Raw genomic sequence first — 22005 nt, 5'->3', positions numbered from 1 at the left:
GAGCGGTGATTAAAGTCTGCTCTTGTAAATATTGGCAGCAATCAGGGCTATCCGAGTTCCAAGGGGGAAAAATGGATTTTATTTATACAGGATCTACATGTATTAATGTACATTGTCCAGATTGTATTATGACTCCATTAAGCTGACTTTATCATACCTGTTGTTCCTCAGGTGAGCGATGTGGCCCATGGGCCTCTTGTTGAAGTAAATAAAACAGTATTTTCGCGTACTTTTATTTTGTCAAGGGAGTTTTAAAGAGCCAGTTGACACTTAACCAATGTGAACTTTGATGTCACAATAAGGGGAAATTACTCTAACTGAAGTTATTGTAAATCTGCTGAAATTACCAAAATCCTCTCAAAATCTTGCAAAGCTAAAGAATGAGGACATTTCTTCAGATATAGGAAACAGTTGTAACTTGCACTCACACATTTATTAGTCCCCTACCGGTTTTCACCGGAGGGGACTATAGCTTTCCTCTGCGTCTGTCAGTCCGTCCGTCTGTCCGTCCATCCGTCTGTCCGTCCGTCTGTCTGTCCCACTTCAGTTTTCCACACTTTTTTCCTTTAGGCGTTTGAGGAATAATTTGACATTTGCTGAACAGCTTCAAAATGTCAAATTACAGATCAAGTTTACACTTTTGTAGCGTTTGGTTGTCATATTTTCGAGAAAATTATTTTTTTATATTCCAATTTTTTAATGTTCGGGTTCGATATTCTGCATAAGAGTGCATTGTTTTCACAATTTCCACAAACCGGTAGGGGACGTGTATTGCTTATGCAATACTCTCAGAATGCTTGTTTTATTCTTTATAATTACGGTAATTTCCAGGAACGTACATGTAGCATCATTATTTTAAAGGGGGGGGATGGCAACCTCATCCAAAAAATCTTTACAAGCAAGAAGAAAAAAGGATAATTCTCAAAATCATGAAAACTCTAATCCTTCAGCTCTTTTATTAGCAGTTCAATGGTTTCTTTATCTTCACTCTATTTATTACATGCTCCCAATCCCAAGGGGGGGGGGGGTACACCTCAATGTTCCTTTGATATGATAAGCAAATATTTTTAAGCGTAAATTAAAAAAAAACTATACTGCAAAAACAGGGGATGAACTTTAAAAGAGATTACTGTGCAATGAACATTTATATTAAAATCTTTATCATTCAACAACATTGTATATGAGATTAAACTATTGCTCTACTTATAAATAAATAATTAAATAGCAAATCTTATAATCTTTGAATAATGAAAATTTACTGAAAAAATAGGTATGTTTTATTAGTCCCCTACCGGTTTTCACCGGAGGGGACTATAGCTTTCCTCTGCATCCGTCAGTCCATCCGTCTGTCTGTCTGTCCGTCTGTCTGTCCCACTTCAGTTTTCCACACTTTTTTTCTTTATGCGTTTGAGGAATAATTTGAATTTTGCTGAACAGCTTCAAAATGTCAAACTTCAGATGAAGTTAACACTTTTGTAGCGTCTGGTTGACATATTTTCGAGAAAATTAATTTTTTATATTCCAATTTTTTAATGTTCGGGTTCGATATTCTGCATAAGAGTGCATTGTTTTCACAATTTCCACAAACCGGTAGGGGACGTGTATTGCTTATGCAATACTCTCAGAATGCTTGTTTTATTTTGCAATCAAATTCATTTATGTTACATTGTTAATATTGATTTTCATAATTCATTGTTAGAGCACATGCTGCGCTCGCCCTAACGGTTGCACTGTAAAACATATTATCACTGAAAACTATTCAGAAGTTGTTAAAATGTTGGGTTTTTTTTTTTCAGTGGAAATGCTGAGTGTGTATATACCAGAAGAGGATAGAAGCATTGATGTTCTAGAACTAGTGGAACACCCATCTCTACTAGAGTAAGAAACAGTGTCCTTGGTTTAGAATGTGCAAGCTCTGTTATTTGAGATAACTTGTGCATGTCTTTTCTAAGTGCAGTACATGATGTCTATATTGAACTTGATTGAATTTCTCATTTTGATAATAATAGGTTCCATGCTAAAACCCTGGAACTGTACATGGCAGTGTGTTACCATGGTAACCACCGAGTGTCCCATGCTCTAACCCATCATGTGGACCTCAGACAGATGATGCATTGTATACAGTGTCTGTGTAAGTCACCTAGACCTGTGATAATATCACATTTTGAAGAAAAAAACAACAAACAAACCCTGATTTGGTTTATTTGCATACAAAACTGTTGTAAGTTGTTATATGAAACATTAATAAAAATTTTTATTGGTTATTTGTTTTGTTTGTTTGTTGTTTTTTTTTTTTTACACATTTTCTATTTTTAGCTCTCTGTGGACCTTTAAGAATGGGTTACCATGATCTGCTGATTGCAATGCACCTAGAGTCACATGCCACTGCAAGGTACATTGAAAAAAAGTGCTAATCCTATTACCACTGGAAGGACATCAATGCAGTTGTTGAGGTATGTTGGTTATGTTTTCTGAACTCTTCTGTTAATGTACATTGTACTTGCAGACAAATGACTCAGAACGAGTACATCATCCCCCTGACACCAGGTACCAAGGAGCTGAGTCTGTACCGTCGACCCAGTAACCAGGACCGGCAGTATAAGATCAAACACTCCATACCCAACATGGACGCCAGTGTTTCCATCCGCCCGGCTCTGTTCATCACCGAGAAACAGATTGAGGGCAGGTCAGTCTCTGGGAGGAAGTTTGCTCTCTTTAATTGATTGCATCATATTTTGTTGAACACAAACTATTTTGGCATTTCTAATATTTCTTGATTACTGTATTTTAAAACATATTGCCTTATTTTGGCAAAGTTTAATAATGCAGCAAATTGGAAGGTAGCTTGTTAGCTATTTTAAGTTTATATGTATATGGGCTAAATAAGTAAAATTACCATTGAAAATGTAGAGAAAGATTTTATTTGAACCAATGGATGTTTTTTGTACCCACAACAGAATTAAAGATGCTGGCCAGGAGTCCACATCCCCATTCTTCCCCATTGAGAGACTCAAGGAATACATTCTGCGAGCTCTGCAGGAGGCCACCATCAAGGGAGCAGCACACATCAGGGACCCTGTGGGGGGAAGCAATGCCAATCTGTTTGTGTACGTAACGACTTCCCTCTCGATGTGTCTGTAAATGTCAATTTATAAAGTCTTCTTTGTAATATGGTGAATATTATACAAGTCTTTATTTTGGGCTTGGGTTTCAGGCCCTTACTGAGGGTGGTGGACAACCTGCTGGTGATGGGGCAGCTGACGGATGATGACCTGATCTATGTACTCCGACTGATCGACCCTGAGGCCTTCAATGACCACTACATTCCAGGTAACTATTGCAGTATTTGAAACAAACTTGTATTTTTATGACTAAATACCATAAAATGGCTTGGGCTTACAATGTTACACTGCTCCGTCATTCAGTCATTAATAACTTTCAGTTCATTATCCTGGCATCAGTTGGGCACATTCAACTCAAATTTATTATATGAATACATATCATACAGGAATTAATACAAAGGTCAAATTCGAATTTGGTCCAGGTCCAAAGATTTTTGACAGAGTTATGCTCCTTGAACTTAGAAAACAATAAGAAATTTTCAGTTTCTGCTCTTTATAGAGAATTGTATCTACTTGGGTAAATGTTGTGTTATTTCAAAGTTAATCGCAATATTTATCTTGGACATTTTATCTATTTTAGGGGATAAAAAAGATGGAATTCTTAACATGAAGTTGGATGAAGCAGTCAAACTGGAGGTGATATATTTGTTTTTTATATAATAAGCACAAAGATTTGAAAGCAGTTTTAAAGGTTTAAAAGAATGATAAATACTGTCTGATTCTCTTCTAGATGTGTCATTTTCTACAACACCTGTGTGATCTACAACTGCGACACAGAGTGGAGTCTGTGGTTGCCTTCTCTGATAATTACGTGGAATCTTGTCAGAATGTTTGTACACCTTTTACCCATATCAACCATTGTCTGAGTTAGTTTTAGTACATGATTAATCATGAGAGTGATGCATTCATTTTATGTCAAATTTCTAGGACCAGAAGAGGAGATACATTGAGATCAAACAGTCGGACCTACCTTCTGCCGTCACAGCTAAAATGACACGAGAGTTCCGATGTCCCCCTGCAGAACAGGTATTTGAACCAGAGTAATTCTGTTCTGACTCTTTGGAGTCAACTGTTTAATAGTACATTTTCTTTAAACACTAGTTACTACACAAAGTATGTTGTAAAATCATTTAATTTAAAAATTTGTTATTAAAAATAAATCAGCATTAATGTAAATAGATTTCCAACATCGCTTAAAATAGATTGTATCGTTGAAGATCACGTGATCATAGAGTTTTGCTTATTTGTGTACAAAAGCATTGTCATTCATATATTATTTTATACTCCTATTTTCAGATGAGGAATTTGCTAGCTTTCAAAAATCCAGATGACTCAGAAGAGCCAGTCCAGTACTCTCCCTTCCAAGAAGAGATGCATGCCAGACTCTGGAAATTCCACCGCGATTTGATCCACCACTGCTCCATGCCGACAGCTCCAGAGGATCAGGAAGGAGAGAAGGAGAAGCAGGAGGAGGTGTTGCCACCCACCACCGGCGAGAAACTCCTACAGCTGGTGTGGAAGGCCAAGGAAGAGGCTCCAGTACAGGAAACAACCAATGGGGAGTCGGCCTCAGGTCAGCCAGCTTTTCTTAAGCATGAAATGTGAATTCTAATCCCTCTGTATTTTAAATTTTGTTATTGTAATCTATTCATAATATGTTATTTTTTCTTAAATAATTCCAGCAACACTTCAAAACCTGATACAGCAGACAGTGATTAAGTGGGCAGAGGAATTGACAATACAGAGCCAAGACCTAGTGAGAGAGATGTTCAGTCTGCTACACAGACAGTACAATGGCATAGGGGAGGTAACTCATGCTAGACACTATTTAGATAGCTGCTAAATATGTTTATGTTGTTTCTTTTTTTAAGAAAAATGATTTTTGCCTATTATGATATGGTTCTCTCTGTGTTATTCTCAGCAACTGAAAGCACTAGACAAGGCCTATGTGATAAGTATTGGCAGTAAGGATGACATCAAACAGCTGCTGAGAGCACTAGGAAACATCCGCTCTCTGTTACTCGTACAGGCCGGACCCAGCGAAGAGGAACTCATGAAAAACAGTCTCAAGTAAGCCATTCTTTGAATCTTCCATTTCTTAGATTTGCTTTTATTGAATTTACATGTCTTTCATTAGAATGATTTAATATTGATATGGTATGGTTTTATATTTCATTTAACACAGCTACATATGTGTCAATACATTGATTTTCCTTTCACAGAGAGCTGATGGACAACAAGGTGTTTTTCCAGCATCCTGATTTGATGCGGGCCTTGTGTGTCCATGAGACAGTGATGCAGCTGATGGTCAACACTCTGAACAAAGCTCAGCAGCAGCAGCAGTCGGCTAACAGTGCCATGGCGGAGCTGATCTCCTCCCAGCAGGGGCGAAGAGGGTCTTTTATCCCCTCGGGGACGCTAGACAGCCTGGTGGAACACACAAAGGTACCCCCCACCACATCCCACTCACCCCATCCCCAAAGAATTTACCAATCACTTAGTCTTTTTGTTGCCTTTAAAAAACAGGTGGAATATTAGACTTAATTGTTATGTCTAGATACTTGATGCTCTTTCAAAGAGTAAGATCAAAGAGTAGTTCAGATTTGTTCTCTTTCGCTCTTCCTCTATTCACTGTTCACTGTTTTCTATGCCATCATTTTACACTTGCTGCATGATGGTCTTTTGATCTCTCACTAACTGCAAAGTCTCTACAGGATGACGGGAGTCGGTTCTTGGTGAGTAGCATCAGTTGGTAGAGTTACTCTGTGTAGCCTGGTGTTGTCTATCATGTCTGGTCCGCCTCCTCAGTTTAATTTCTTTTTTTACCCAGCTGCCCTGACAGTGTGAAACTGGAAATGTTCTCTTTTGATGTTTAATGTTCACTTTGACAGGTTAACAACTTTTTTTTCTGATGGTCTTTCAAATTTTCACCAATATGTTCTCTTTTTGTTTTCTTGATGAATAAAAACTGTTTCAGTCTTAGTTTCATGAAAAAAGTTTCTGACATAATTCCTCTAAAAAATTATTAGAAAAATTTCTGTCCATTTTACAACTGTTTCCAATTGATGCATATTGTTAAATGTGTTAATTGGATCATATGATTGGTAAACCAAAGCAATCCTTGAATTCACTGAATTTCTAAATATGATTTGGTAGAATGTATTGATTTTAATGATGCTGTGAATCTTTGTAGGATGCTGCTGCAGAAATGGTGGTGATGTGCTGTCGATTCTTGTGTTATTTCTGTAGAACCAGTCGCCAGAATCAGAGAGCCATGTTTGAACATCTGAGCTATCTTCTGGAAAATAGCAGCATGTTACTAGGTATGAATTTGATGAAATTTAACATAAGCACATTAACGTTGTAGAGCAACTCTTTGAAGGACTTAGTAATGGACTGTTGTCTGACATTTCAGCACGCCCCTCACTCCGGGGATCCTGTCCCCTTGATGTGGGTTACTCTTCCCTTATGGACAACAATGAATTGGCCTTGGCCCTGAGGGAGAGTCACCTGGAAAAAATCGCCATGTACCTGTCCAGGTGTGGTCTACAGTCCAATGCCGAACTCCTGGAGAAAGGCTACCCAGACATAGGCTGGGACCCTGTGGAGGGCGAGAGGTTCCTTGACTTCCTAAGATTCTGTGTATGGGTAAACGGTATGTCTCATTACTTTTGTGTTGTATTATTTGTTCGCAAATGAAATAAAATACTGGATCTCTACTGGACTCTTTTATCATTCTGCAGGTGAGAGTGTTGAAGAAAATGCTAATCTAGTTGTTCGTCTCCTGATCCGTCGCCCAGAGTGTCTGGGACCTGCTTTAAGAGGAGAGGGAGGGGGATTACTGAAGGCCATCAAAGATGGAATCAGAATGTCTGAACAGATTGCTGCTTCCAAAGACAGTCTGTCTGGTAGCTACCTGTCAGCTCTCAATGATGAGGATGATTCAGGGGGAAGATATCTGTTTCAAAGGTGAAGAATTAGATAAGGCTTAGAAAATTTTATTTATGAAGCTTAATATGTAATAATGATGAATAAGTTTATTTTGAATGAAGAAGTTGTGCATGGTCTTTTTACATTTCTACAGCAAGTATGACTTCTCCTCCCTGCCCCCAGAGGATGATGAGGATTACATTGACATGGGAGGGGCTATCCTGACTTTCTACTCTAGCCTGGTTGACCTGCTCGGGCGCTGTGCCCCAGAGGCAGAGGCAATCAAGTCGGGCCGCAGTGACTCCATCCGAGCCCGGGCTATCCTGCGCAGTTTGGTGTCTATGGAAGACCTAGAGGGCGTGTTGGGACTTAGGTTTATACTGCCTGTCAACCAGCCACCACCCTCCTCAGAGGATGGTAAGATATTAAGTCACCTGTAAAGCAGTTCATGATTGTAGGCATAAATCTTAAAACATTGAAACTTTTAACTCTCTCACATTTGTCTAGCTAATTACCTTTATACTAGGGCTGGGACGATACTTTACTTAGCTGATTCGGTACATATCCCGATACATGAGATGCGATATGATACATATCACGATACATTGCAACTTAATGAAAACATGAATAAGGGCTTAAAATTTATTGAATCAATGTATTACTGCATGTCCAAAGTGATTTCATTATATTTAAAATGAGCGTTGCACAATTTACAAATTACTTAAGTCTTGTATTCTGAAAGTTTTCCACACTCCAGATTTTGCTTCATAACAGTTTTGACAAAGAACTATATACGATATTAGTCAAATTTGGCCCCCAAAATTCGCTATTTTTAGAATGATTCAGGTACATTAATTTGTTGTGTTATTTTAAAAAAGAGTTGACATGAAATATGTTTTTCACCTATTTATTTGATTTAGCTGCACTCACTGGCAGTATATGACGTCAGAAGTGACGCTATTTTTATAATTTAATCAAAATCAATCAAAAATTGACATTTTTCTTGTCTTTTTTCATATGGGAAATATAGAGCAACTCTTTGAACAAGAACGAACTTTTTGTCACTTATAAGTATTGGAGAGATACATCTTTGGTGAAAATATTTTGTTTGTTCAAGCAGTCGCTCAATGTTTCCTTAAAGAAAAACTGCCTCAAAACAAGCCTTTTTATGCTAAAAATGAGAAAATGGCGGGAAAAGGTCAACTTTATGATGTCATATTTTTAAATTGTGGGCACTAAAATCAAAATGAAAATTATGAAGAAACTTCAAATGTATATGTGTGCAAATAAAACAAAGAATTACAGTAAAATGACAATGTACATTTTAGGGGGCCATTTTAGGCCCAAACCATATATAGTCATTTACCGTATTTTTTGGGGCATAGGCCGGTATTTTTTTTTCTCCGATTGCGCGAGCCCCGGCTTATCCCCCGGGATCGGCTTATCGTAGACTCAAAGTTGAAAAAACTAAACAGTAAAATATAAAATCCACTGTTTTAATCCATTGTACTGTTGTAGCAGTTTATTATGAGGGTTGTTTTTTTTCGTCCGTTTGAAGTATTGTTCGATAGTTGTCCCGTTGATAATTTTTGTAATGACATTGTGAGTAATAAAATCTACAGTGCTGTACGAGGTATTTCTTTACAACCCCAATCAAGAGAATTTTTTCCCATGTTCGTGTATGAACCCTGGAAACTATTATTGTGTAGTAAAAAAGAAAACGAAACCGGGTAGAATGTAATATAACGGAATTTTTGTGAATTCTTCATGTCTGCGTTCGTGGGAATCACTGGTCTTGGGTGTAGAATAAATCAAATGCTTTGTGTTTTTAGCTCACCTGAGCCAAAGGCTCAAGTGAGCTTTTCTGATCACAATTTGTCTGTTGTCTGTCGTTGTCGTCGTCGTTGTTGTGGTCGTCGTTGTTGTAAACTTTTCACATTTTCATCTTCTTCTCAAGAACCACAGGGCAGATTTCAACCAAATTTGGCACAAAGCACCACTAGGTGAAGGGGATTCAAGTTTGTTCAAATGAAGTGCCATGCCCTCTTTAAAGGGGACATAATTGAGATTTATTGAAAATTTGTTGGTATTTTTCAAAAATCTTCTTCTCAAAAACTATCAGGCCGAAAAGCTTAAACTTGTGTGGAGGCATCATCAGGTAGTGTAGATTCAAGTTTGTTCAAATCATGGTCCCCGGGGGTAGGGAGGGGCCACAAGAGGGGGATCAAGTTTTACATAGGAATATATAGAGAAAATCTTTAAAAATCTTCTTCTCAAAAATTATTTGGCCAGAAAAGCTCAAATTAAAATGGAAGCATCCTCAGGTAGTGTAGATTCAAGTTTGTTCAAATCATGGTCCCCGGGGGTAGGGTGGGGCCACAATTGGGGGATCAAGTTTTACATAGGAATATATAGAGAAAATCTTTAAAAATCTTCTTCTCAAAAACTATTAGGCCACGAAAGCTCAACTTTGAGTAGAAGCATCCTCAGATATTGTAGATTCAAGTTTGTTCAAATCATGGTCCCCGGGGGTAGGGAGGGGCCACAAGAGGGGGATCAAGTTTTACATAGGAATATATAGAGAAAATCTTTAAAAATTTTCTTCTCAAAAACTATTAGGCCACGAAAGCTCAACTTTGAGTGGAAGCATCCTCAGGTAGTGAAGATTCAAGTTTGTTCATATCATGGTCCCCGGGGGTAGGGTTGGCCACAATTGGGGGATCAAGTTTTACATAGGAATATATAGAGAAATTAATCTTTAAAAATTTTCTTCTCAAAAACTATTAGGCCAGAAAAGTTCAATTTAAAATGAAAGCATCCTCAGAAAGTATAGATTCAAGTTTGTTCAAATCATGGTCCCCGGGGGTAGGGTGGGGCCACAATTGGGGGATCAAATTTTACATAGGAATATATAGAGAAAATCTTTAAAAATTTTCTTTTAAAAACTATTTGGCCAAGAAAGCTCAAATTGGCATGTAACCACCCTCAGATTATGTAGATTCAAGTTTGTTCAAATCATGGTCCCTGGGGGTAGGGCGGGGCCACAATGGGGGATAAATTTTTATATATAGAGAAAATCTTTAAAAGTCTTCTTCTCAAAACTATTAGACCAGGAAAGCCCAAATTTGAGTGGAAGCATCCCCAGATCATATAGATTCAAGTTTGTTTAAATAATAGTCCAGGGGTAGGGTGAGGCCACAATGGGGGATGAATTTTAACTTAATAGGAATATATAGAGAAAATCTTTAAAAATTTTCTTTTTAAAGACTATTTGGCCAGAAAAGCTTAAACTCGTGTAGAGGCATCCTTGGATAGTGTAAATTCAAGTTTGCAAAATCACAGTCCCTAGTGGTAGGGCGGGACCGTGATGGCGATTTGAATTTTTACATAGGAATATATAGGAATATATAGAGAAAATCTTTAAAAATATTCTGGGAAAGTTTTCGGTCCAAAACTCAGTACTTAGTGTGAAAGCCCAGGTTATGCAGATTTAAGTTTGATGAAACCATGATTTCTTAGAGAAAAGTGGGGCCACAAAATGGGGGGGGGGGTATATAGGAATAGAGAAAAATCTTCTTACAGATACAACAACAAAAGGGGCTTGGTATTTACCAAAAACATAAGAGGTGGATAAAAATTGGCAGATTTTCAATTATTTTTTTTAGCAAGATCTACTGTACTCAGTTTTCAAGATATTTCGATACTGTAATGCTAATTTGATCAGAATTAAGGCAATTGTTGCTCAGGTGAGCGATGTGGCCCCTGGGCCTCTTGTTACAATTAATTTTCTGTTGGATGAAATAACAGTATTCTGGTGTCGTGTGTTTATACAAAGGTGTGAAACATAGTGTACACAATTACACTTCATTGTATTAACTGTGTTTTTAACATTACAACTTCTCTGCATAACGGCAAGTCACTATATTATTAATTAATGGAAAAGAACACAAATTAAATATTTTATGTGTGGTATTTAGTTTTCTCATTCATAGCGATTATGGGGGATAACTCTATTTGAATATGAGGTTTTCCGCCATCTTTGTACTTTCATATTAGGTGCACAGACTAAAAATAGCCGATATATGAAGCTCAGATATTTTTGGAAATTAAAAAAAGTTCGCAAAGGTAACGTTGTATTAATGGTTAATGTATCGATCCAAATATCGCCAAAATAAATGCCGTGAAGCATCGGTGGATCATCCCATTCCTACTTTATACTTGAAGAGTGATATAATTAATTTATGAGTGGCGTTTGTTCCTTCTATGAAGCTGACAGCTCATCTCCTCCGGCAGTCAGCTTGCCACCAGGGCTGATTCCCACACACAAGGCCTCCATCATGATGTTCCTAGAGAGGGTATATGGCATCGAGGACCAGGCTACTTTCTTTAGAATCCTAGAGGATGCCATACTACCAGACCTGAGGGCAGCAACCACTCTAGACATTGTATGAATCATCACTTCAGATAATATACTGTTTTGTAGAGCTATTTTCATTAAATGATATGATAAAGATGGTTCGCTGATACTGTACTCAGTAAACTTTTTAATCTCATTAAATGTTGCCATGACTAAGGTATCAAATCACAGTGTTATTACCTGTAAGATGATCTCTTTGTAGCAGGTGAATGCATCGGAGAATGACATGGCGCTGGCTCTGAACCGCTACATTGGTAGCTGTGTGTTGCCCATCCTGACAAACTACAGTCATTTCTTCAGTGACGCCGACCATGCCTCGGCATTGCTGGACTCCACCCTCAACACAGTGTACCGACTGTCCAAGTGCCAGTCCCTCACCAAAGGACAGATGGATGCAGTCTCGAACTTCCTCATCTCGTTTACCAAGTATGTGTTCTTTGTAAAGACAATTCATTGGTTTAAAGTAATGTTCAGGGTAGCATGCGTATCTTCAGTTCCTTAGTAAATGGTAAAGTAAGATAAATGACAACTTTTTTGAATTGCAGTCAGTTGAGGCCACCAATGATGACAAAGCTGTTGAGGAAACTGACTCATGATGTGCCTGTTCTTAATGAGAACACTGTCATACCACTAAGGGTGGGTGATCCCAGAGTACAACGTTGTTTCTTTAGTTAATTCATCTTCATAACTCCTAGCGAAAAATCGTCGCTGAAGGCAGCAAGTCGGCAACAATCCATAGCAAGTCTTTATCATCGATAGTCATTAAAATTCAGTCACGTGACAGATAACCTTTTATTTCATAGCAATATCCATAAAACGACTAAAGTATTATTATACAGTGACCAACCTAGGGGGCAACTTGCTTTGTGATCGATAACTTCGCCAGAATTTCCTCCGAAAGAGTTGAGGTCGCCCTGCATGCTGAGTTTACGATCATGTAAATTAAACCCAAAGGCAATAAAATGATAATTATCAAATTCATAATACGTTCATAATAAATTCATAATAAAGCTAAGATAACCCCTTTTGTGAATAGGAACTTGCGACTGTCTTATCTTCATGGGTTATAAAAACGGGTGATACTGTCACTGTACCAGTTATTGGCTAAAATTTAACGTTTTCTTTCGTATTTCCATGTTTCTTGATATTTCTGGATAAAACTTGACATACGTTAAATGGTGGTTTCCTTGTTTATCCATCGGTAAGGTTATATCATTGTGAAGAACTCAAAACATTGTTTTTGTGCTTTTTAGCATGCACCGAATTTGCCATGTTTTACAATTTACTGTATCAGTTATCGGCTTTGCGATAATTACATAGTAAAATCCCTGTACATGTTGATTTGATACTCTGCATAATGTACTTTGAATTATGGCCCTTTTTGGGTCAGACAAAAGGTAGTAAGGGTTATAATACATTAACAAAACTCATAAAATTTGTTTGTTATCATACGGTAATACACAAAATCGTTGACTTTTCAATATTGTGCAATCAGGCGTTCAACTGCGCTATGAATCTCTTAGAGTTTAATAAATTCCTTTTGTTTGTACATGTAATATGTATTGATATTATGTCAAATCAAAGAAGGTATATGTTAACCTATCACAAAGATGCCATAATCTAGTTTTAACTTATTACGCCACTTCCCCCACTGCTGAAAGTGCAAAGATGTAAATCAGCGGTAAACAATTATTGTTCAAGCTCATGGTTAAATCATATATAAGAAAGTTTTCAAGCAAACTTACTTTTCTTTATTCGAAACAGACGACTGAATTGAAAAATCTCGGATAGTCGCGTGCTATAAACCCGAACACTCAGTTTAGCCGATAACTGGTCTTAGCCGATAACTACTGAGCATTGAAAATTACAACCGATGTCTATTACTTTTCATGCTGATATTACAATTACAGTTTGAAACTTGTAATTAGTTAATAATACTGTCAAATTATTGCCAAAATAATCATAAAACCGTTTGTTTGTAGTTGTCTTAAAAAATAAACAGATCCGCTACATAACGGTTGTAATTGGGTCAAAGGGTTGCACTAATGCCTCCAAAATACACAAAAGTACAAGGACTGATTTTATTTGTCATTAAACTCACAGATTTACAAAACATTTAATGTATAAAATGTGTGAATGTATCAGTTCAATTAAATTTTACAAATTTGTAAAACAAGTTTTTACAAATTTTAGAAGTGGTTTTATTTTTATTGACTTGCTTCTAATCCAATTTAAATTAAAATTTTGTCCTAGGTTGGTCCCTAAATATAATATTTAATTCATTTGAAGATAAGTTCATTAAAAAAATCCTATTGATATATGAATAATGAATTTAAAATAAAGTTATTTTTTTTGATCCTGGTATCTTTCACTCATTGACAGGATGAAAATAATTAATCTTTGTTGGAGTTTGAAAGTTTACATAATCAATTTTATAATCGATTGTGAGCTGCCGATTCAATTCGATTATCGATAGTAAAATTGGTCTGATTTTACAACACTAATAACTCCCAGTAATTCAATTTTTTTTTTACATTTCTAGGTACTGACATCTTATTACGAGAGATGTGGCCGCTACTACAGTGTAGGTGGGTGGGGATCTTATGGAAGTGCCACAGAGGAAGAGAAAAGACTAACAATGATGCTGTTTACAGGCATTTTTGATGCTTTAGCTCAGCGGTCCTATGACCCTGAACTCTTTTCTAAAGCCCTACCCTGCCTGTCGGCCATTGGCTGTGCTCTGTCACCTGACTACTCTCTGTCCAATCATGACGATCACTGGTTGCAAGATTCCAGTGAGGACTTCAATGGATCTTATAATCCACAGCCAGTTGACACAGGAAGGTTAGAAAGCAAATCTATTGATAAATACAGTGTACTGACTGTAAATTCTGTATGCACTCAACTTAAAATATAGATACTTTAATTTTATCAAGTGAGTGTTATTGATTTTTGAATTTCAGAATCAAGTTGAATCAGAACTATGATGTGACAATCAACAGGTTTGCAGAACATTTCCATGACTGTTGGGCCATCAAAAAGGTATCGGTGTAAAACTCAGCAAAATAATATATGTGGTAAGTCTTATTGTGAAGAAGTACTTAAATTTAGTAATTGGATTGAACACAGATTGACCAGGGCTGGGTGTTTGGCACCAACTATGATGATGAAAGGAAAACTCATCCCAAGCTGAAACCATATCATCTCTTGGATGAAGAAGTGAGAACATTTGTCAAAGGACTATGTGCGGTTTTATGCATTTTTTGCCCCCAAAATTAAAGTTTTAGAAAGCCTTTAAAAATAAGGGTGAAGGTAGTTAGAATCATATTAAAAATAAGGGTGCAAAAGGTTATCACCACAGTGACGTCATAATGTAGAAATGATGTCATGAATATTGCCTAATTTTGATAAATTGATGTTTTGAAGCAAAATATGGGGTTTTTTTTTATTGTTTTTCGACTGGGAAACATTGAGCGCAGGCTTACTCAAGTACCATTTTTTAGTATAATGTGTATAATTATCTGAAGAAAAACATATGTTTAAATCTTATTTGAGCAGACCTGTGCTCTATACTTCCGAATGCAAAATTTAAAGCAAAAATGAGAATATTTTCATCCGTTTGCAAATTTGCGGGAATAAGGTCATAAAGTTGACGTCATAGATAAATAGCAAATGAGCAATGGTAGTTAAAATCAAGATTAAAGTGATAAGCGTCCATTGTACAATGATTTATGAAGATTTTATTTTTATGCGGCACTTTTTAAAAATTGGTTAAAATTGGGGAGCTGCAGATATTAGACCATACCGCACATAGTCCTTTTATTTAGATCTCATTGAAATTCATTCTGAACATCAAACTTAACAATTGTTTTCAAAGTCACCAATTCTTTATATAAAAGCAAAAGGTATAAAAATGTAGATTAGCCCTATAATCTGAGTTGAGGCCTTTGCTTGTGTTGTCCTCCACAGAGTAAGTCTAAGTACATGAGTCCGATCAAGGAGAACCTGAAAGTAATGCTATATTGGGGCTGGAGTCTTGAGCAGGACCAGGCCCGCCTACAGGCCAACAGGGAGAGCATGAGGCGCCGCATGTCCAAGGACGGGGTCAGTACTGTAGTCAGGGCTACCAAACAATTGTCCCATCAGAATGGATGGGTGTTAAATGAATGAAGTATCGGAATGTGAAGGGGTTTTTTTATGTTTGAAAGTAGAAAGTTGCACTAATGTCTTATGAAATTCATGAATGTGTTGAAATGCCTTTAATATTCATTTTAAAACATTTACTTGTTTAATACATGATAGTTAATGAAGACTCTTTTTGCATAAAAACCAGGCTCATCATGGATACAGTCCTAAACCATTTGATCTCAGAAACATGACTCTGACCCGAGAGATCCAGGTTTGAAATAAAATCTTGTGCATTTTTAAGAGGTTTAATGGTTTAATTGGTAAAATTGGTACAAAATATAATTCAAATTTGTGTCCAGGCACTCGCTGAAAGGCTAGCAGAAAACTCACATGATCTCTGGGCAAAGACAAAGAAACAGGAACTGGAGGAGATAGGTGAGGGGAGCTGCAACGATCTATGCTTCCATAAACATTTTTACATCATACATATGAATTATCAAGGGTAATGTTATCTTCACCCAAGAAATGTGTAGAATTTACTTTGTTGTACAGTATATTTAGGGTCCAAGTTGCATTCTGCTGTCATTGACAGGGGGTGGTGTCCACCCACAGCTGGTGCCCTATGACACCCTGACAGACAAGGAGAAGAGGAAAGTGCGAGACCACGCCCAGGAGCTACTCAAGTTCCTACAGTTTCAGGGTTATCGCCTCAACAGGTGAGTGACTGCTGGTCAATGCTAGCAGTGAAGGCTTTTTCCCTCCCCTCAACCAGTCACTGATCAATTGAGGTGGAATAACACATCATCACAAAATGGCTGACTGATGGTCAAAACGACATATCGTTTTATTAAAAGGATTTTATGGACGGAAGCATGTAACTTACTCCATAGCCGAGGGGATAAAGTGTCGGACTTGTGATCTGTACAACCCGAGTTTGAATCCCGCAGGGGCTTTTGTTGTTACTTACTGGAATAATAATTTTAGATATTCATTTTTTATCCCCAAACAGCAAATTTTCGCTTATTTGACATTTGTACAGTTTATTTATCATTATATCTTTCATTATCAAACAATTTCCTGTTAATTTGTGTGATTTTTTCCAGATGTGTTATTTCACCTTAAACCATATGATCACTGTTAGAATACTAATTATTTGGTCACCGTTAGTTGGCTAATTATCTGGTAGATTCATAACCCAAATGGACTGAGAATGAAGAATGGTTATTAGAAGGCTACAAAACAATGATTGTTATTTAAATGAAATGCATGCATGCAAAAAGCAAACATTTAATCTGCAAGAATTACCCACTATATTTAACCAAAGCAGTATGATTTGAAGTAGAAAAATATTATTGCTTTGTTTCATAACTTGAAATGATTTAATGAAATGTTTTTTTTTGAAAATAAAACCCCACAACTGTATATAAAAATGCCAGTGGGATTGATACTAGTGCTGCTACTTTTTGATTGCCATGCCTGGTACACAGTTGTAAGTACCACGGTGTGTGACTGAGAATGAAGGACTGGACTGGTGCTCATGATGTGTGCTAGATTATTTCCCTGTAGACTATGTACTGGCTTGCAGTGTATCGGTGCCTGCTGCTGTGTTCTTGTAGTGTTGTCACAGTATTGTAGTTGTAGTGTTGCATCCCTTTAAAGTCTGAGATGAACTGTGTGACTGTTTGTAATTGTACTTGTGTACTTAGTATAATCTGGTAGAAAAACACACACTCCCTCTCTGACCGTTCCTATTAAAAGGAGACTATCTTCATAGAAGTATTAGTACAGTGTACTTTTATCAGTTTGATATACATGTATGTAACACATTGTTGACAGTCATGTACTATTCTTGTATTAACACTGAATAGCAAATTAAGATGAAAATCTCCTTGGCAGTACAGACACTGGGGTACATGTAGATAGATGGCCACATCATTATTTACAGATTGCAGTGTCAGCTTTTCACAGCTTAGAGAGTGCTTAAGGCACTTTAATATTGTTATAATATTCTCCTGTATTGATTTTTGTCCACATAATTGTTTAATACGTGAGTGTAATGATTCTTTAAAATAAGGGGTTATTTTCCACTTTTCATGGGTACTTTATACCACTAAAACCTAGGCATTGATATAAGCAAAGAAATTATACAGATACTTTTTAGTATCAATTTAGTAAATTAACTAGAACATTGGTCAATTGTGTCTCTATCTCAGATCAGTAAAGTCTTGCATGCATCTCTGGCTTCTGATTATATTTAAGAGCAGGTTGTTAAGATGTTAGTTTGATATTACTTTGCCTGCCTCAAAACACTGTATGAATGGACTGCCTCTGTAAGAACCAATCAAAAGTACTTATTGTAAGAATTGTTGTTCTATTTTCTGTGGTAATGTTTTGTACAGTAATGATAAATGTACATTTCTGTTTCCTTAAAAAAAACAAACCCAAAGTATAGCTTTTCATTCCCATCCATTATGCTTATTTGTTTTTCATTGGTTTCTTTTCATTTGCGGGATTTTCTCCCTTTACATTCCTTGCTTTCGTGCTCGACTTCACATGACACCAGTAGCAGTGACACAGACATAAACCAACAGCGACGTAAATCTGGTTCTAGACCCAGCAAGGATAAGAACTCGGATGGAGTGGGTGTGTCCGCCACGGAGAAGAGGTTCGCCTACAGTCTACTGGAGAAGTTGCTGGGCTATTTTGACAACGCCTCCTCTAATCTGATGGAAACCAGACCCAGTAGTCGATTTAGTCGCAGAGGAAGCTACTCCACTGCCTCGGAGGATGTCAAGTTCTTTGCAAAGGTGAAGTCTTTACTTTGCTGTATTATACTATGCTATGATGTATTATACTATACTATGCTATAATGTACTGTACTGTTCTGAAAGTAATTGCTAAGTGTTCTCATTTAGGAAATAAACAGCAATTTACAAAGTTTATCAGGATGTGAACTTGGTTGGTAAGTGATCAAATCCTGTGAAGCCCGAAGGGCTTCTCAGATGATTTGATCACTTACCAACCAAGTTCATATCTTGATGAACATTTTAACATTGCTGTTTATTACTTATATTTACATTTGAAAAAGACAAATTGTTCAGAATTGTTACAATCACCAAGATTTTGTGTTTACAATAATCCAAGCGACAAGCGATAAGTGCGTGCTATGATCATTGTGACTTCACGAAATAGTCCATACGGAATTGAACGTTTTTGCTATTCTATAGGTTCATATCAGGAAACATTTGCAAATGTTAATATTTATGTATATAACAGTAGAACAAGTTAGATAATATGTGTTAAATGTTGTGGTTCCAGGTTGTCCTTCCATTTGTCAAGAAGTATTATCATGCACACAAGGACTACTTTGTGGGTAAAGCAGGATCCTCAACTAGCTCCTCCCTGGCATCTGTCAAAGAAAAGGAAATGACAGCTAGGTCTGTAGACTGTTGTAGGGGTTAATGTATGTAAATTAATTAGTGATTGAATTTAGATAGCTGTTTATGTATTGATAACGAACTGTATTTTTTTCATAGTTTGTTCTGTAAGCTGGCTGCCACCCTTAGAACAAAGATTACAGCATTTGGCCATGATGTCAACATCTCTGTAAGATGTCTGCAAGTGTTGGTCAAAGCTGTGGATGCTAGGTACAGTAAATAGCGATTGCAAATATTTTTAGCTTATTGATATGCATGAGTAGTGTTTCATACAAATCGAGAGAACAGGCCTCAGATTTAATGATGCTTCTACAGGTCAGTGGTGAAGAACAGCCCCGAGATGGTAAGAGCCTCCCTCCTGCCTTTCTTTAACAATGCAGCCGATGACCTTGCTCAGGTAGTGGACAATTTGAACAAAGGCCGTTTCAGCCACGTCAAGGGCACCATCACCCGAGGTGCCACCAGTCTCGACTATGTACACATGGTGCTTCTACCTGTTCTCTCCTCTATGTTTGATCACCTTGGGGCGCACAACTTTGGACCTGATCTCATCGGTAAAAATTCCTCTATGAATTTACATATATTATTTCATTGAGGTACAGAGAGAGAGAGAGAGAGAGAGAGAGAGAGAGAGAGAGAGAGGTACCGCTATATGGTGTCTTATACTTGGACTCAAAGCTAGTCCCCTCAGATGATACAGTTTATGAATTTCTTTTCAAGAGGTTTACTGAGTTGACTGTTTTATTTAGTTGGAGATGCTCAGTTGGCCTGTTACCGCATCCTGAACTCCCTCTACTGCCTGGGAACCAGCAACAATGTCATCATCAACAGGTGAGATGTCCTCATTAGGTGCATAATAGAAAAGATAGAATATATTGGGGGTGCCAAACATCAGAAGAAAACACATAAATAGTACATCCACGGTTAATGGACTACTAAATAAGATATAAGTTCTTAATGGAAATAATCTGAACAAGGTCCATAGCAGACATGAATAGATAAAACATAGAAATATTTAGCATCAAGTACTGTATTTATTGGACTGTGTAGCTGGAAAACCTCCTATGGGCAGTATTATGTAAGTTGTGCTGCTTTACTTTGTCAAGAGGAATACTGGAGAACTATTTATAGTTGATTAGGGGGGGGGATACATTTTGGTACAAACATGTCTTTTACTTATAATAAGCTTTGAGATATATATAACTTGCTGTATAAATATGCTGATTAACTGGTTGACTGTTGACTGGTTCTCTCTTGTCGTGTAGGGACACTATTTTGTCGGAGTTGTCCAGGTATAGTTGTCATCTGGCATGGTGTGGTATCTCACCATTTAGTCAGCTGTTGTAGCTGTGTGTATTTTTGCTGTTGAAGCCATATTCTCTCATTTACCATCAAACTACTCTGTAATCAGAAAAAAAATTAATTTAAAAAAAAGTGTTAATTGCAAAATAATAAGAGAAATTCTGATATTTTTTTAATTTTTTGGTATCTGTTGATCATCATAATTTTAAAGATCAAATCAAGGAAAAGCAAAAATATCCCCCCCCCCCCCTCCACTCTCTCCATAGACCTGTGTATTCTGTGGTTTTGTTATCTGTTAATGTTTCTTTTTGTTTCTCCAAAGGTCACTGGTTTAATAGAATTTTTATTTTGAAAAATCTGCAACGCTATGATTATGATTGCTAACAGTGTGTTCTAGAGATATTTTGATTTCTTTAATGTTTTTTGGAAGACATTGATTAAATTTCATGAATATTTCTTCAGAAATATTCAGTCATTAATCAAAACCCTTAACTCCAAAATATAACATTGGCAATTACAATAATCTTCCTTTTAACCATACACCCTTCACAAAGCTGCCATTTTAAAATGCTATCAGTTTGCAGTGTATAATTCTCTTTCATTGAAATTTGAATAAAAACAATATTGATTAACACTGAAACAATATAACATTCTTCAGAATTATTGCACATCAAATATTTTGTAAATTATAATAGCAATCATGCTTTGTGTAAAATTAACATTTTTCCACACTGTGTATTTTAGCTGCAACAATGATTTTTTTAGTAGCAGTGCTGTAGAAATTTCCGATTGTTCATTAAAAGTGTGTTTCTCATTTCTTTTCCCAAACTCCTTGTGTTGTTCATTTTGTGTTGTCAACATGGAACATGTCATGTGCCACATTACACACATCATCTATATCAGAACAGTCACCACAACACACAAAAGATGAATGCTGTGTCACTTATGACCATGCTTATATGAGTGTTAAGCACTCTGCTTTGATGTGTTGCTAAACCCGGCCTCCAAAACTTTTTCTTCAATTCTTCACTTGGGAGACAGTTTTGAAAAATTTTAATTTTAGTTTTCATTAAATAATGCTAATAGCACACACAATGACACATGTATAATTGTAAATAAATTTCAAACAGCGTATGCATGGAGCATTGAAAAAAAATGTTACTTTTGTGAATACTATCTGCATGTATTTGCACAAGTACTAGATCCATTGTAGACTTTAATAAGACTGTGTTATTGTGTTGACATACTGTTTTATTAACCTTGTCAGTTGTCACAAATACATTTTCCATGTACATGTATACAGGATTAAAAAGATAAATGATTTCATATAAATTTTTTAATTAATTGTAATTACATGTACTACACACACTTGTTTTCCTAATTAAGGCCCCCAAAAAATTGATGCATTTTTATTCATGCAAAACTTTAATGTTGATGATATAATGCAACAGATATATGTCTTTTTTACAAGATAAGTAAAGGGAAATAGCTCAGTTTTAAATGAAAATTTAATTATGCCCCATTACAGTGCTGCTGTTTGACCTATGCTGTGGTGTATGCCCCATTATAGTGCTACTGTATTTGACCTATGCTGTGGTGCCTGAACTAAAACATTAAATTTGTTTTGCCTAATAATCATCATGGTTGATCTCCGTTATTACACTCTATT

General features: G+C 36.6%; 1 protein-coding gene across 10 annotated transcripts in view; it reads left to right on the top strand.

Moving 5' to 3' along the window:
* Positions 1 to 22005, top strand: part of LOC128177261 (ryanodine receptor-like) — a 140548-nt gene that overhangs the window by 66924 nt on the left and 51619 nt on the right. For 7 of the 10 annotated variants that reach the window (XR_008242821.1, XM_052843916.1, XM_052843911.1 and 4 more), the window contains 33 exons: positions 1797 to 1878; positions 2010 to 2131; positions 2317 to 2392; positions 2507 to 2686; positions 2958 to 3107; positions 3215 to 3330; positions 3703 to 3758; positions 3853 to 3951; positions 4050 to 4148; positions 4419 to 4695; positions 4805 to 4929; positions 5044 to 5192; positions 5345 to 5567; positions 6316 to 6445; positions 6538 to 6777; positions 6866 to 7091; positions 7207 to 7469; positions 11322 to 11497; positions 11672 to 11895; positions 12015 to 12105; positions 14012 to 14313; positions 14433 to 14511; positions 14599 to 14688; positions 15439 to 15573; positions 15803 to 15868; positions 15957 to 16032; positions 16190 to 16313; positions 18161 to 18404; positions 18916 to 19034; positions 19134 to 19244; positions 19350 to 19588; positions 19784 to 19865; positions 20300 to 20326. Coding sequence is in view for 9 of the 10 variants with exons in the window: in XM_052843916.1 (XP_052699876.1) it covers positions 1797 to 1878; positions 2010 to 2131; positions 2317 to 2392; positions 2507 to 2686; positions 2958 to 3107; positions 3215 to 3330; positions 3703 to 3758; positions 3853 to 3951; positions 4050 to 4148; positions 4419 to 4695; positions 4805 to 4929; positions 5044 to 5192; positions 5345 to 5567; positions 6316 to 6445; positions 6538 to 6777; positions 6866 to 7091; positions 7207 to 7469; positions 11322 to 11497; positions 11672 to 11895; positions 12015 to 12105; positions 14012 to 14313; positions 14433 to 14511; positions 14599 to 14688; positions 15439 to 15573; positions 15803 to 15868; positions 15957 to 16032; positions 16190 to 16313; positions 18161 to 18404; positions 18916 to 19034; positions 19134 to 19244; positions 19350 to 19588; positions 19784 to 19865; positions 20300 to 20326 (4798 nt within the window). In the remaining variant the exon portion in view is untranslated. The remainder of the gene's footprint in view (positions 1 to 1796; positions 1879 to 2009; positions 2132 to 2316; positions 2393 to 2506; positions 2687 to 2957; positions 3108 to 3214; positions 3331 to 3702; positions 3759 to 3852; positions 3952 to 4049; positions 4149 to 4418; positions 4696 to 4804; positions 4930 to 5043; positions 5193 to 5344; positions 5568 to 6315; positions 6446 to 6537; positions 6778 to 6865; positions 7092 to 7206; positions 7470 to 11321; positions 11498 to 11671; positions 11896 to 12014; positions 12106 to 14011; positions 14314 to 14432; positions 14512 to 14598; positions 14689 to 15438; positions 15574 to 15802; positions 15869 to 15956; positions 16033 to 16189; positions 16314 to 18160; positions 18405 to 18915; positions 19035 to 19133; positions 19245 to 19349; positions 19589 to 19783; positions 19866 to 20299; positions 20327 to 22005) is intronic. The other 3 variants (XM_052843915.1, XM_052843909.1, XM_052843912.1) reach the window with 3 other exon arrangements.

The sequence above is a fragment of the Crassostrea angulata genome, chromosome 3, assembly GCF_025612915.1.
Source record: "Crassostrea angulata isolate pt1a10 chromosome 3, ASM2561291v2, whole genome shotgun sequence".
NCBI classification, from domain to species: domain Eukaryota; kingdom Metazoa; phylum Mollusca; class Bivalvia; order Ostreida; family Ostreidae; genus Magallana; species Magallana angulata.
This window is presented reverse-complemented; position numbering and strand designations above follow the sequence as displayed.